The sequence below is a fragment of the Prionailurus viverrinus genome, chromosome F1 (genome assembly GCF_022837055.1).
Source record: "Prionailurus viverrinus isolate Anna chromosome F1, UM_Priviv_1.0, whole genome shotgun sequence".
In the NCBI taxonomy this organism is placed as follows: domain Eukaryota; kingdom Metazoa; phylum Chordata; class Mammalia; order Carnivora; family Felidae; genus Prionailurus; species Prionailurus viverrinus.
In genome coordinates, this window is record NC_062577.1 from 34,742,501 (window position 1) to 34,758,494 (window position 15,994).

Consider the following 15,994-nt stretch of genomic DNA (forward strand, 5'->3'; position numbering starts at 1 on the left):
GCGTTTAGTTGGCAGGTTGGACAAAATAAGTGTGTGTGTGTGTGTGTGTGTGTGTGTGTGTGTGTGTGTGTGTACACATTCTGTTTCAAGTTAAAGATACTTTGAAAAAGAAAACAAATGTCAAAGGAGTGAGTACTAGATTGAGTGGGACAAGTTTGTATTCTATGAACTGAAGATAATTTTACAGAGTTCCTATCTAAAATTTCAAAATCTTCATTCCCTGACACTTCATATCCTTTTTCCTTGGTTTATTTTTTTTTTTGTTTGCCCTTCCTATCTCACATACTGTATATATATTTTTTTATGTTTACCCTGTTTATTACTTTTCTTCCCTGCCAGGACTTTTCTTTGAGTGTAGAGATTATCATCTGTTGGGTCTGCTACTATATCTCTAGTACATAGAACAGTGCCTAGCATGAAGGGCTCAATAAATACTGGTTGAATGAATGGATGTCTGCTAGCTTACCGTAGGTATTACCTATGTGAAAACAATCAATAATTGTGTGAATATTGTGTGATTGAAAACTTTTCTGATTTTTTTTAATTACAGAAGGCCTTAAGACCGGATATGGGCTATAATACATTAGCCAACTTTCGAATAGAAAAGAAAATTGGTCGCGGGCAATTTAGTGAAGTTTATAGAGCAGCCTGTCTCTTGGATGGAGTACCAGTAGCTTTAAAAAAAGTGCAGGTAAGATGATTTCAATTATATGTAAATCAATGTAAAATTATACTATGTGAATAATAAATGCAGGAAAGTATGTCCTAAATGATTGGATAATGACAGTCTTGAGAATGCTAGAAAGGAATAAAAATTATACTTTTAAAAGCTTGAATTGAGTGTAGTACACAGTAGAAATTAATTTTTAATTTTAATATTACTTCTAGGCTTTAAAAATTGAGCTGGTTTTGTTCACCTACGTTCAGTAATGACTGGAATGATCCTAGAAAAGCTTTTACAACTCTAGATTTTAAGAGGCAGATTTGAGTTGTCACCACCTGCTCCTAACCGAACATGTAACTAGATGTCACATCCTTAGCTGTGGCTATAGGCCTCACGATAGGAAAGTAGACTTTACAAAATGTATTGCCTGAAGTTAGTAAGTGGCATTCAGGATTAGGGTGGGGTGTTAAATTAATGTGGAGAACCACAGTGGCAATAAATGAAAGAAAAATGAAGTGAGCTTGATTTACTGGAAAATTACAAAAAGAATGAGGTAGATGCAAACAGAGGATTGATAACCTGTTTGAAATTTTCCATCTTGTATTTGTATCATTCTGGAAGCAGTTTTGCTCTTCAGTCCTGACTTTTTGTCTTGTTTCCCTCAGATTCGTTTTTCTTGCTCCAGCACCCCTTACAAGTCCTACCCTAAGTCTAGCGTCCTAGTTCCACTGAAATGTACTTGCCAGAGCCCTAGAAATTTCACTTGTCCTGACGAGTCTAGAAAGTGTAACTTCACTTGCCCTCTGGTCTAGACAGTACTTGTCTTTCTGCCTTAGAGTATGTTTGACATCATTCAGCTTTGCTTCACATTTTTCACATAAGGTAGTTATTGTTCACACTTGCCCATGGACTTCCCATTTGATTCCACAGCCCTGATATATCTTTTCTGTGTAGTGACCTGTGAGACCAAAGTTTCCTCTTATTATTTTTTTTTGTAACTTTGTAACTTCTTTACATATACATACATATATATGTGTGTGTGTGTGTGTATACATATATATGTATGTATATATAAATATTTATTTTTAAAGAGAGAGAGAGAGAGAGAGAGAAAGAAGGCATGAGCGGGGGAGGGGCAGAGAGAGAGGGAGACACAGAATCTGAAGTAGGCTCCAGGCTCTGAGCTGTCAGCACAGAGCCTGATGTGGGGCTTGAACCCACGAACCGTGAAATCATGACCTGAGCTGAAGTTGTACACTTAACTGACTGAGCCACCCAGGCACCCCGTTTTTGCAACTTCTTGAAGGATCAGTATACTTGGCAACAGCTATTATAGAGATGAGCAGTTTTCACTTACGTTTTTAAGGAAATGTTAAATGTTTATAGAAGACGTTATGTGGCGCATATTAGATATAAAAAAATAATAGAAATGCTCTCATATCCATCACCTGGCTTAAGAAATACAACATTAGAAAAAATTTTTGATCTAGATTTGCTACTCCCTTCCCTCAGAGGTAACCATATCTGGAATTTTGTGTTTTAACATTCCTTTGCTTTTCTTTATAGTTTTCCCCACATCTGTATAAATATCTAAATAAATCTATTGTTTGCTTTGCGTTTTTTGGATTTTATATAACTATTGTCACCTGTTCGTGCATGTGACTGTTATGTCATATTCCATTGCTCTTGTTACACGCTGCTTGCTGTTTGGGTTGTTTATAAGTTGTTTACTATTATAAACAATACTTTGTGGTTTTCTTAAGTGCCTTTCCTGGTACACGCATGCCAGTATTTCTCTTTTGTGTATGCCTGGGAATGGAAATGACGAGCCACAGGGAATGCATGTGGTTGGTTCTCTAAGTTGATACTGAGTTATTTGCCGTAGTGGGACGGGTTGACTTTTACCAGCAGCTTATGAGAGTAGCTTATGAGAGTGTTCTTTCTTTTTATATACCACTTACAGCTTAAGAAAAATAGAATATAGAATGCAGATATTAATGTTCACAAAGCAGATGTCTTTGGAAGGACTATTCCCTTACAAAAGAACTCTTTGACCCATTTTAAAAATGTATTTATTGAATTTCTACTATGCAACTCTAGGCACTGAGAGAAATAAAAGAGAAGGTAGTCATATTATTCCTGCACTCCAGAGGAAAAAGAGTCTTTGTGGAACAATTACATGTGAACCCTGTGGCATGGATTCCTGATTTAAATAGGAGTCTGCAGAATGGAGGTGTCCGTTTGAGCGGTGGGTAGAATCAGAACCTTGGCCAGGCTATCAGTGTGAGAGCAGATTGTGGAGAGCACTGAACAGGAATTTGAAGACTAGGAAAGTAAGGATTCACTACAGATTCTCAAATCGAGAGACAATCTTCAAAATTCATTCTTTTCAAAATAAAATTACAACCTTAACACACAGAATGGACTGGAAAGAAGACAGCTGCTGACATGCCGCAGGCCATGAAGGCCGGAGGATAGATGGAGTGAGAAATCATTTGGAGGTCCCTGGAGGCCTCCTTCTCCACCTTCCCACAGATTCTGAGTGTAGAAAAACAGACAAGGCTCCATTCCACCTCTAACGATTGCGTTTTAAATCACAGGATTTCGTCATAAAAAATACTTAGACAAGGAGGGAAGAAAGGAGGAAAAGAGGGAGAGAGGAGGAAAGAACAAAAGCTCTTCTAGTTCTCTCACAGTGCCATCTGAGTTGTTTCTTGTCTGTATTTTTCTTTTGATTAGGAATTTGAAAGGACGACGTGAGTTAATATGGGCAATCATATTTCCATTCAGTATCAGATGCCCCCTCCACCTGTTCCCATTTTGCACCGTGATAAACTGCAGTCAACAGTCTCCTGCCGTGAGGAGTTAGCATTTGTCCCTTTGGGTTATGTTGTTTGTCTCTGCTTTATCAAGTGTTGATATTGTGGCATCTTCTAGTTTAAACGTAACTTCTTTATAGAAGAGAGGTGATGTCGTGAAGATATTCCTCGCTTATTTAATTAGGGAATAGTGTCTTAGCCTCTGTGAGGAGAAATGTATTTACATTTCAGATATGTTATTGATTTTTGTGATGTATTACACTTGTGTTGAACAGTAAATCCCATGCTCCCTCCTTAAAAAATTCTCTGTAGCTTGAAATGAAAATGTTTAAAATATTGTTAACCAGACTGCCTTCCTTTCTGAAGACTCAGGCCCTCCTCAAAAACTTCATAGTCAAATACTGACTTTACTCATGCATCTTGTTATTTTGAGGTGAGGTTACTTGGCTGAAGAGCTGTATTACTGTTCCCAGCTCTGCTAGAACCCTTCCTGAACACTGTGCTCGCTTTTATAATTCACTTTTCTGCTTATAAATCGTTAAGGAGACACGTTAGAGTTACCATCCAGGCTTCCTCAGCTTCATTTTCAAAGCATTTCTTTACTTTGTCCCACATAATCAAGTTTTACTTTTTCAAAATCCTTAAAAAAAAAAAAATAAAGCAATGTCCTAACCTCTGGTGACTTTCCTACAGGTTTGCCTGTTGCCTGTGTGTGGAAAGAAGAGTATACTGAATGCATGTGACTTTGAAATCATAGAGATCTGAGAGCCAACAGTATATGACAACATTTACCAATCTTTTTGAAAATGTACTCATATCCCATCGTGATTCATTGGCCAAAATTAAGATGGTGCCTTAACTGATATGACTTTTTTGCAATTCCATCTGCCAAGATGGCTTCCGTCTCTTGCTGTTTCCCTTCCTTGCCGCTTCCCTCCCTATTGCTCATTCACCCAGTCCACCTACTGTTGATATATTGATCACCTAGTGTTTGGTGGACAGGGGGGAAGGCCTTGGGAATTTAAGATAAATAACGGGAGTCATGGGATTCGAATAGAAGTGCAACAGAGACCCATCTGAAGTCACAGGATAGGCACCGGCATGGGAGCAGCCTCCAGGAACATGGGTGAGAGGAGGTTGGGGAAAGTCTTCATAGAGGCTGTGAGCTGGGTCCCAGAACCTCAGTTCTTTGCGTTGGGAGACTATCAAAAGAATTGTTTTGATCTGGTACATGAAATCTCTATATCATGCTTCTTAGTTCATTGATTAGAGCTATGTAATTGGAATTGATTTTTATTTTGCTAGTCTTACGATAGTACTGTAGTATGAATTTTGGGTCTTACTGTGTCTCAGTCCTTTGATTTTTTGTTACCCTAATTTTCTAATAGTAGGTGAAATATTTTGATCCTTGGTTTGTTAATGCTTAAGTTCTCTTTGCTTACTCTTAAGTTTTATGTCCAGATAACGCTGTTTTTCTGTGGGACATCCATTGTCATTGACATTCATTAGAATGAATGGAAAGTACTTTTGTATAGTACTTACAAAAATAAGGTGATAATTTGTTTTGTTCAAATTTACCCTTTTGATCCAAGTGATCTCAAAACAACTTCTTGAAGGGACAAATACTCTTTGATATTTGCTGCTGTATTTATATTTGATTATTACTATAAAGCATTCATCAAGAATATCACTTTTTTTTTTTATAAATTTTTTTTTTCAACGTTTATTTATTTTTGGGACAGAGAGAGACAGAGCATGAACGGGGGAGGGGCAGAGAGAGAGGGAGACACAGAATCAGAAACAGGCTCCAGGCCCTGAGCCATCAGCCCAGAGCCTGACGCGGGGCTCGAACTCCCAGACCGAGAGATCGTGACCTGGCTGAAGTCGGACGCTTAACCGACTGCGCCACCCAGGCGCCCCAAGAATATCACTTTTTAAAGTATATTGATGAGCATAACTTTTTTTTTTTTAAACATATGTCAATTTTAGTTTCTAGGTTCTGTATGTTTTCACGTAATTAGAAGTTGGGATTACTTGCATTTAGAAATTTGTGAACAATGATAACTTCTTCCATAATGCATACTGATTATAATGCATTCATAATCTCTACAACTATATATTCAGTCTTTTTCAGTATTCACTGTGATTACTGAATTTCCTGCAGCTTTTATCCGCTTCGTTATTTAATCTTTTTGGATTCCCTTTGAACCTTCCAATAGTTATTTGAACAAATGAAAATTGGAAAGTATTTGTAAGAATAATCTATATATTATATTTTTTTAAATTGAAGAATAATTTAATAATTGATGCTAGTTTACTTGTTAAGGAGACACAAGCTTTTATCTTAAAAATGAAAGCTTCTTATTTTTATTTATTTGTACTTGCAAGTGAGAAAAAGGCATATAAGAAAAAGAGCAGATTTTTAGTTTTCTTGAAAATTTAGAGAATAGGGCATTCTAGTTAACAACATTTTGGAGTTATGATGAATTACCATACGTGGCATAAATAGATTATCAACATTGAAATATTTAAATGAGATAATGGACATTGATGAAATAATTTAGTTCTTTGTCCTTCTTTGATGTTTCACAGTGTTTTTTCTTTAGCATGTAATGGTGTCTCAGGGTTGTTATTGTGCTAACCCAAGTTTTGATTGTATGGGTTTATCGTAAAATTTTTAAATGATAAACTCTTCTACTGGCCAAGCCTAGTGAATATATATAGTTGAAGTAACTTTTTATTTATGCTGTTGAAGACTTTTGATATGCTCATTTAATATTTATCAAGGACTTACTATATGGCAGGCACTGGATTTGACAGTGAGATACAGCTGAGTTCAACACTTTTGTTGAGAGGGGGTGGATAGACAGTAAGTCAAATAATTATAGGTAAGAAGGAAATGACGCATCAGGCTCTGTGCTGACAGCTCAGAGACTGGAGCCTGCTTCCGATTCTGTATCTTCATCTCTCTCTGCCCCTCCCCCACTTGCACTCTGTCTCTGTTTTTCTCAAAAATAAGCAAACATTAAAATATATATATATATATGAGTGTGTACTCCCAGAAAACACAAGAGGCGAGTTTTAAGAAGCTGCAGGTGTTGAAGCAACAGATTATTCTACACAGGTGTCAGTATGAAAGTCAAAGGATGCTATTACAGGCAGAGAAGGAAGGCTGTTTCGGGAGAAATGGGGCAACTGGTAAAAAAAAAAAAGTCTCAAAGGAAGCAGAGATGAAAAATCCATCCAGAGCACAGGTAGAGTTAAGACCAGATGAATTAGAACAGCTATGCAGTTTGTGAAAGCAAAGCAGACAGCAAAGACTTTGTGTCAAACAGGAGATGGCATTTTCCACCGAGCATGGTGGAAAATACACCAAGTGCATACACCAAGAGGCAGCAGCTTCCGAGTAGTCATTTTTAACTTCCACTGTGGACATTGTAATCGCGTATCTGCTGATCTGGGGTTCTTCCTATACTGTGCTTAAAATGCATTCAAATGGGAAGTGTAAGAGAGTACAACATGTCCAAGAGTAAGGGGAACTCCAAGCAAAACTCCAAGAAATACCCTGAACCCTTCCATGCCATGGGACATGGAACAATGATAACATGTGAATAGAGAAATGAAGTCATATACAGTGGAAATTATCCATGATTGGGAATTAGCAAGACAGAGAGAGATTCTAAAGTGGAGGCATCTGCATTGCTCAAATAGCTGACAGAGGTCCAAGAGAGTTAACAACTGAGATCAGACCTTGAATAAGAGGTCTGAAGAAAATGAAATAATGAATGCATGGTAATCAAGATGAGGTCAAAGAACAACTTTTGTTGGAAACAGGGGATGGAAGAGAAGTGGGAATTTAACTACAGAAGGAGTAAGGTAAGTGCAGGGTAAGTGATGGACTGAGAGGGCTGACTGAGTGCCATGGAGTGAGGCATGCTGAGAAACCATGAGGTCTGGTCTCAAAAGAGTCAACATGGTACCAAGCAATGGACATGAGATCATGACCTGAGCCGAAGTTGGATGCTTAACTGAGCCACCCAGGCACCCCTGGGATTACACACTCTTGATTCTTCTCCCTATCTGGGTATCCCTTTTCTGTCCCCTTCAATGGCTTTTCTTTTCCTAACTCTTTATGGGGCACAGTTATAATTTTGGATCCTTTGGTTCTCCTATAGCCACATTCTCATTCACAGCTTCCAACATACCTTCGTAGGGTAGCTTCTTTTATTTATTTATTTAAAAAAAATTTTTTTTAACGTTTATTTATTTTTGAAACAGAGAGAGACAGAGCATGAACAGGGGAGGGGCAGAGAGAGAGGGAGACACAGAATCGGAAGCAGGCTCCAGGCTCTGAGCCATCAGCCCAGAGCCCGACGCGGGGCTCGAACTCACGGACCGTGAGATCGTGACCTGAGCTGAAGTCGGACGCTTAACCGACTGCGCCACCCAGGTGCCCCTAGGGTAGCTTCTTAATCTATACCGGCCCTAAGTTTTGCTGAGCTTTAGTCTCTCATAAAATCTGAATAAAAGTGAATTTTCTGTGATAATTTTTAGAGTTTTGTTTTGTTTTGTTTTTGTTTTTAATTTTGAGGAAACCTATCAAACAGGGCTTCCTGATGGACTCCTCGAGGTTGGATCACTGCTATCCTGTTGAGTTAAAAGGCATTTCTTTGGAAACAAAAGTTTTTTAATAGTCAAAGAGTAATTAGTGACACTCACAGGTATCTAGTTCTATACCATCATTTGCCAGGACCTTAAGGAATCCACAAGAAAGAAATTGAGGCCTGTCTTACAATTTTGCAGTTCAAACATGTTGATGCATTAAGAGAGAAAGGCTGACAGAAGCCAGATCCTAGGCCTTGGTGTTATAAAGGGAGCAAGTTTCTGGCATCAGTGTAGAACTCTTCCTGCACTCACCTTGCTTAACGCTTTGCCCCTCCTCCTCCATCCCAATCTCTCCACCCTTTAAGTGCCTCTGTATTTAGTCAGGGAAGTGCTGGTGGTAGAGACCTTAATTATTTGGACGTTAACTTGTTCAATGATTGTGGTTTATATCTAGAGAGTTCACAGCCCTCGTGCTGTGGATTGTTTTACTCTCCACCCCCACCCCCCCATCCATCCTCTACCCCTTCAAATAAGAAAGACAGGCTCTGGAAGGGAAAGTCTGAGCTACCCAAGCACCCTGCGATTACACAATCTTGATTCTCCTCCCTCTCCGGGTATCCCTTTTCTGTCCCTTTCAATGGCTTTTCTTTTCCTAACCCTTTATGGGGCACTTTCCACAGTTATAACTTTGGATCCTTCGGTTCTCCTGTAGCCACATTCTCATTCACAGCTTCCAATGTACCTTTCTAGGGTAGCCCTTCAAATAAGAGAGACCGGCTCTGGAAGGGAAAGTCTGTCTACCAGTCAGCAAGTAAGAGAACCAGAAATGTACAGGCTGATAATAAAAATATTCCTTAAAGCTCCTCTCTCCTCACTCCAACAATGGTTAGGGAATGGTCTGTACAGCCACTGGTCAGTTGGAATAAGGGATGGAAGCATCATTATGGCACCAGGTAAAGAAGGCAAGAACACTGGGATGAAGAAAGGCATAATTCAGGGGTGACTGAGGTTTTGTCATATGGAGTACAGTGACTCAATTTAGGGACAGTTCAGTTCATTTAGTCATGCTCTAACAAGCTGGGGAGGCCTAGGGAATATTTGGGTAAGATTTTTATTTATGTAATATCTATTTATTTTTTTAAATTTTTTTTTTCAACGTTTATTTATTTTGGGGACAGAGAGACAGAGCATGAACGGGGGAGGGGCAGAGAGAGAGGGAGACACAGAATCGGAAACAGGCTCCAGGCTCTGAGCCATCAGCCCAGAGCCCGATGCGGGGCTCGAACTCACGGACCGCGAGATCGTGACCTGGCTGAAGTCGGACGCTTAACCGACTGCGCCACCCAGGTGCCCCTGTAATATCTATTTAAAGTGAGATATACCAGGTTTTTCAAGCTTCCTTAGTATATAATTTTTAAGTACTTTCATTGCTACATTTTAAGTGTTTTTTTTTTTTCCCTAACAAATTGACATATGCCTTTTCAAGGACATTTCTGTTAAGTTACTTGAAGGCCCTCTTTTTCCTCTTAAAGATATCCAGTGTTATCCTTTTCAGTTTCATCAGTCATGAGTAATTTTTGGCAAAATTTGAAGATGACAAAAGAAAACTTTTAAAAATGATTCAGAAAGTACTGAGAATTTATTAGCCAGTACTTGCCTAAACACTGTTAGTAGCTTTGCTCTTACCAAGTGTACTAAAAACCCAAAGAAACTTGAGTAGAGCTCAAAAAGATGGCTTCTGGAGCAAAGCTTGTAAATATCCTATGAAAGCTATTTTTACAAAGTCTAGATTTTGTTTTTCCTTGTGTGTTGTCTTTTCTTGCTCATGAAATCAGACAGTCTTGAATCTATGTCTGGGAATGATTTGATCTAAATCTCCAGTTTTTATTTTTGTCTTGGCTTGCTGGCTGAGAGAAAAAGAAAGATAAGATACTAATGAATTTCTGATTAAATGTATTTATAAATGTATTTGGTTCAGATTTTAGTTTTGCCTCAAATGTGCCAGCCATGCTTATCTCTCAGTGAATAAGGAAAGACTTTGATATTATTGAAAATTCAGTTAAAAATAAAAGTTAATTTGTAATACTAAATTATAATTTGAATTAGAAATTCATGATTTCTGTGGAGCAAACTTCCATCTTGCTATGTTGTGTCTATTTGGAGTTTCCAAAAGCACTTGGACACATCTTTTTCTCATCTCATTCACTAGCTTTGCCTTTTAAGTATTTTTCCCATCATAGATACATTGATTATTGGGAGGTTAGATTTATACATGTCTCCAAGTTTATGATTTTCTTCATTTTAATTACTAGTACCAGAATTAACCTTTCTCTTTTTCATTAAAAAAAAAAAGTTTTCAGGAATTCCTTTAAAATCTAAGACATTTAACATTTTGTATTTCCCTGCATTTCTTTCAATTATATCAAGTCCACTGTGACTAGGAGGTCCTAAGAATGGCATTAGCGTTCATGATTTGGTGAGAATCAGTTATTTCTCTTGCCATTTTGATTTGTAACCATAAATAGTCTCTCTGTGTATATTTCATAACTATACTAATATCAAGTTCAAAATTTTGTTTACATTAATATTTATTATTTAACTTGTTACATAAGTAATATCAATTTTTCTGCCATCATTTGGCAATTTGAGGAACGTGTGCCTTTTTATATGAAATTGCTGAGTGTAGAGATGCTTGGGTGGCTCATTTGGTTAAGTGTCCAACCCTTGATTTCAGCTCAGGTCGTGATCTCATGGTTTGTGGGATCGAGCCCCATGTAGGGCTCCGTGCTGACAGCTTGGAGCCTGCTTAGGATTCTTTCTCTCCCTTCCTCTCTGCCCCTCCCCCACTAGCTTGCTCTCCCTCTCTCTTTTTCGCTCAAAAATAAATAAATTAAAAAGAAGAAATTGCTAAGTATGAAGCAATTTAATGAAGCAAAAGTAATGAACTTTTGATTTTACTTATTTCTATAAGAAATCTTTTTTTAAAACAATATATTTTATTATTTTTTAATTTAATTTATTTTTTTTTCAATTTACATTCAAGTAAGTTATCATATAGTGCAACAATGATTTCAGGAGTAGATTCCTTAATGCCCCTTACCCATTTACCCCATCCCCTCCTTGCCACAACCCTTCCAGTAACCCTCTGTTTGTTCTCCATGTTTAAGAGTCTCTTATGTTTTGTCTCCCTCCCTGTTTTTATATTATTTTTGCTTCCCTTCCCTTATGTTCATCTGTTTTGTATCTTAAAGTCCTCATATGGTGAAGTCATATGTGTTGGTTTTCATGTGTTGGTTGGCCATCTGGATGTCTTCTTTGGAGAAGTGTCTATTCATGTCTTTTGCCCATTTCTTCACTGGATTATTTGTTTTTTGGGTGTTGAGTTTGATAAGTTCTCTATAGATTTTGGATACTAACCCTTTATCTAATATGTGGTTTGCAGATATCTTCTCCCATTCCGTTGGTTGTCTTTTAGTTTTGCTGATTGTTCCCTTCGCAGTGCAGAAGCTTTTTATTTTGATGAGGTCCCAGTGGTTTATTTTTGCTTTTGTTTCCCTTCCTTCTGGTGACGTGTTGAATAAGAAGTTGCTGCAGCCAGGGTCAAAGAGGTTTTTGTCTGCTTTCTCCTCGAGGATTTTGGTGGCTTCCTGTCTTATATTTAGGTCTTTCATCCATTTTGAGTTTATTTTTGTGTATGGTATAAGAAAGTGGTCCAGGTTCATTTTTCTGCATGTCACTGTCCAGTTTTCCCAGCACCACTTGCTGAAGAGACTATCTTTATTCCATTGGATATTCTTTCTTGCTTTGTCAAAGATTAGTTGGCCATACGTTTGTGGGTCCATTTCTGGGTTCTCTAATCTGTTCCATTGATCTGAGTGTCTATTCTTGTGCCAGTACCATACCGTCTTGATGACTACAGCTTTGTAATACGGCTTGAAGTCTGTCTGTAAGAAACCTTTCTGAAGTATTCTGCTTTCCTGCACATATAATCCCTGCCAGACATACTTCATTCCCTTGAGGGTCTCACATCACTTTGTACAAGTAGTGCTGAGTAGATTGTGTGTTCATTTCCTTTGTTCCAGGTTGCATTCTGCATCTGGCAGTGTGCATCTTTAGGACTGCAAGCTTGTTTTCTTATTTGTATCCACAGTAAAATCTAGTAAGTTGACAACACAGTTTTGTGAATGAAAGAAAGCAAGAACATGAGCTAATTTATTTATGTTAATTGTCTTTATGTGTAGTGCAGTTCTTAGCTATTTCACATTAAAACTTGAAAAACAGGGGCGCCTGGGTGGCGCAGTCGGTTAAGCGTCCGACTTCAGCCAGGTCACGATCTCGCGGTCCGGGAGTTCGAGCCGCACGTCGGGCTCTGGGCTGATGGCTCGGAGCCTAGAGCCTGTTTCCGATTCTGTGTCTCCCTCTCTCTCTGCCCCTCCCCCGTTCATGCTCTGTCTCTCTCTGTCCCAAAAATAAATAAACGTTGAAAAAAAAAAAATTAAAAACAAACAAACAAAAAAAAAACTTGAAAAACATAAATTTGATATTAAAACTTTTCATTAGAAAATAAATAAATAAAAATAAATAAAGTTGAAGACTATGTAGAAATATGAGAAGTATTTTGCTGTAAGTCAGGTGAAAAAGCATATATAATGCATACTGCCTCTGTTTTCGCTATCTAAAACACATACATTTGTACAAGAAATGGAAGAGTGAGCACAAGCTAAAATTCTTTAAGAAAGTGATTTGCCAATTTTTTGTTTAAAAATTTTATTTATATTTTCCTTTATTTTTTTAATTAAGGGAAAATTAGAACTACATGCATGTTTGGATGTTAAAAATGATAGTAAGCAAACATTTCCTCTTGTAAGTTGTATTTATTCCCCCATATTCTGTATTTTCTTTTATGCCTTAGATATCTGTTATTTCTGGCTAGCAGAATCTTAACAATTTTTTCAAAGTTCAGCTTTAATGTTACCCACTCCTCACATGGGGATTCCTTCTTTAAATTTTTTTTAATGTTTTTATTTATTTCTGAGACAGAGAGAGACAGAGCATGAGCAGGGGAGGGGCAGAGAGAGAGGGAGACACAGAATCCGAAGCAGGCTCCAGGCTCCGGGCTGTCAGCACAGAGCCCGACATGGGGCTCGAACTCACTTAGTGTGAGATCATGACCTGAGCTGAAGTCGGACGCTCAACCAACTGAGCCACCCAGGTGCCCTGGAGATTCTTTCTTTAGATTTCTCATACTGTACTTTGCACACACATGTATTTTAGTACTTATTAGTTAGTTGTATATGTATTGGACTTCGCAAGAGTCTGGGCTATTCACGAAAACAGACTCCAGAGCTGGAACGATCTGGATTCAATGCTTTTTCTGTCACTTACTAATTTTACAACCATAAGCATATATTTAACCTCTCTGAGTCTCAGTCCTTTTTCTAAATTGAAGCCAGTACTACCTACCTTATAGGAACATGGTAAAGATTGTAGCAGCATATATAAGAGGCTACACCCTCTAGTAGGCGTTCAGTAATTCCTGCTTGAGTCAAAAAGACTTGGATCATGACTGCCACTCCTTTCAGGTTATATACCTACTTTTCCTGGAACATATTGGCAGTCTGAATCAGGAAGACTTGGTCAAGTTGATGACTATAAACGTCATTAAAGTTGTTTTGTTATATGACTAGGGTTTGTTTTTTTTTTTTTTTTTTTCCTTTAGAGAGAGAGAAAGAGCATGCAATGGGGGAGATGGGCAGGAGAAGGGGGGGTGGGGAGAGAGAGAGAGAGCGAGAGAGAGAGAGAGAGACAGAGAATCTCAAGCAGGCTCCATGCTCAGCATGAAGCTGGATGTGGGGCTTGATATCATGACCCTGAGCTGAAAGCAAGAGTTGGATGCTCAACCAATTTAGCCACCCAGGCACCCCTATGATTAGGGTTTTAACCAGCTTGTAGTCATGACTTATCCAGATATATTCTCCAATATTTAGCATATTGCTTATTTGTTTATTTATTTGTTTATTTATTTATTTATTTATTTTCCACACACTTAGAGCACTGATAGCGTTCTTTGTTTTCAGACACATCCTAATATCCATTTTATTATATTATATATTTTTATACTTTTCACATTAGACCCATATTTCTCAACCTTTTACTCATTATTACCCGCAGGAGCCTTTTTAGATAGTTTTTCCTAATTGCTCCTCTCCCTTAGGAAATTTTAATTCCACATATAAGAGTAGATCTGTTTATGTGTTGTATGTATATCTGTGACATACTGTTAAAAAGGGCAAGATTTTGTCACTGCTCTTTCCAAAGAAACAGTTTGGAGTGATAGCTTCCCTGTCACGGTGTGCATTTGACTTTTTAGACATGATTTGATTGTGTAGATTAATCATTCAGAGGCGGTGTTATATAGTTAGAAAACTCTGAGAGTAAATTCTGGCTGCTCCGTTAATTAGCTGTGTGAACTTTTGTCAGTTTCTTACGCTTTCTAAACCTACTTTCCCTCATCTATAAGATGGAAATATTGTCTTCTTAAGGATTAAATGAAAATTAAATGAGGTAGTTAATGTAGTTAATGTAATATGTTTAACACATATTAATTGTTCAATACATGTTACCTCTTACTTTATTATGATCACAACATCCATTCTGTTTCATTTGAACCTAAGGCTTGAAATGTCTAGTGGTTCTCTTTTCTCATTGCCATTTTTTAAATTTGTTTGAAACATTATTTATTTTGAGCAGGGGTGGGGGGTGGGCAGAGAGAGAGAGGGAGAGAGAGAATCCCAAGCAGACTCCACACTGTTAGCACAGAGCCCAATGTGGGGCTCGATTCCACGAATCATGAGATCATGACTTGAGCCAATATCAAGAGTCAGATGCTCAATTGACTGAGCCACCTAGTCACCCTTCTTTTCTCAGTTTTAATACTCACTGCCTGTGGAGGGAAAATGTAAACTCTGGAGGTAACATGAGATAAAATACCTACAGTTTTTCAAAGCTCCTAAAACGCTAATCGGGAAGAAAATTTCTTAGTAGATGTATAAACTATATGTAAAGTATTATAATGAATTTATGTGGTGTCTTGAACCATAGATTATTAGTTTATTCTTGAACCATAGATTATTAGTTTATTAAATAATTCTGGATTCTATTTTTAGATATTTGATTTAATGGATTCCAAAGCACGTGCTGATTGTATCAAAGAAATTGATCTCCTTAAGGTAAATAAATGAACTATTGACTATTTTTAACATAGCTGAGCCTGTTGATAAAAGTGATTTATAAAAATACTGCACTTATAAGGAAAAAGATTTTTAAGACTTAACTTAGGCCTCATTGGTTTTAAGCAACATGATGTAAATTTGTATCTCACTATATGGAAGAATGTAGTTACCTTTTGGATTCATCATAAAATAATTTAATTGGGACATTTGGTAAAATTAGCTCCCCCCACTCCCCACCCCCCTGCTTTTCAAACTAGGAAATAAAATGAGCATAAAACATTGAAGAAATTTTTTCTTGACCATCCCAATTAGACGTATTCTAAAGGTTAAGTAACATAAATGTGTATTGGTATTATCTCAAAGTTCAAGATATAATATAGATGTAGATCTCAAGATGTAATATATTGAGAATGTGGACTGATCCAACTGGGTACATGATTTTTTATAATATTTCTGTAACATTTTCCCAGATTTAGAGAGGGTGATGTAAAGAGTATGTCAGAATTAGCTTTTCAGTTTCTTATCCACTCAAAGAATGCGACAGAAATTTCAGTTATCTCTAAACTGCTTTTATTCTAGTGAAATTTCCTTGAGGAATGATGTAGCTTGTGTTCTGTTTTCAGCTACTAGATAAGACTTGGATGTTTTTATGCCATATGTTTTGTTTGTGCCTA

General features: G+C 37.5%; 1 protein-coding gene across 2 annotated transcripts in view; it reads left to right on the plus strand.

Moving 5' to 3' along the window:
* NEK7 (NIMA related kinase 7) overlaps positions 1-15,994 on the plus strand; it is a 162,769-nt gene that overhangs the window by 87,927 nt on the left and 58,848 nt on the right. For both annotated transcript variants that reach the window (XM_047840327.1, XM_047840326.1), the window contains exons 3-4: positions 551-691; positions 15,255-15,317. In XM_047840327.1, the coding sequence (XP_047696283.1) occupies positions 551-691; positions 15,255-15,317 (204 nt within the window). The remainder of the gene's footprint in view (positions 1-550; positions 692-15,254; positions 15,318-15,994) is intronic.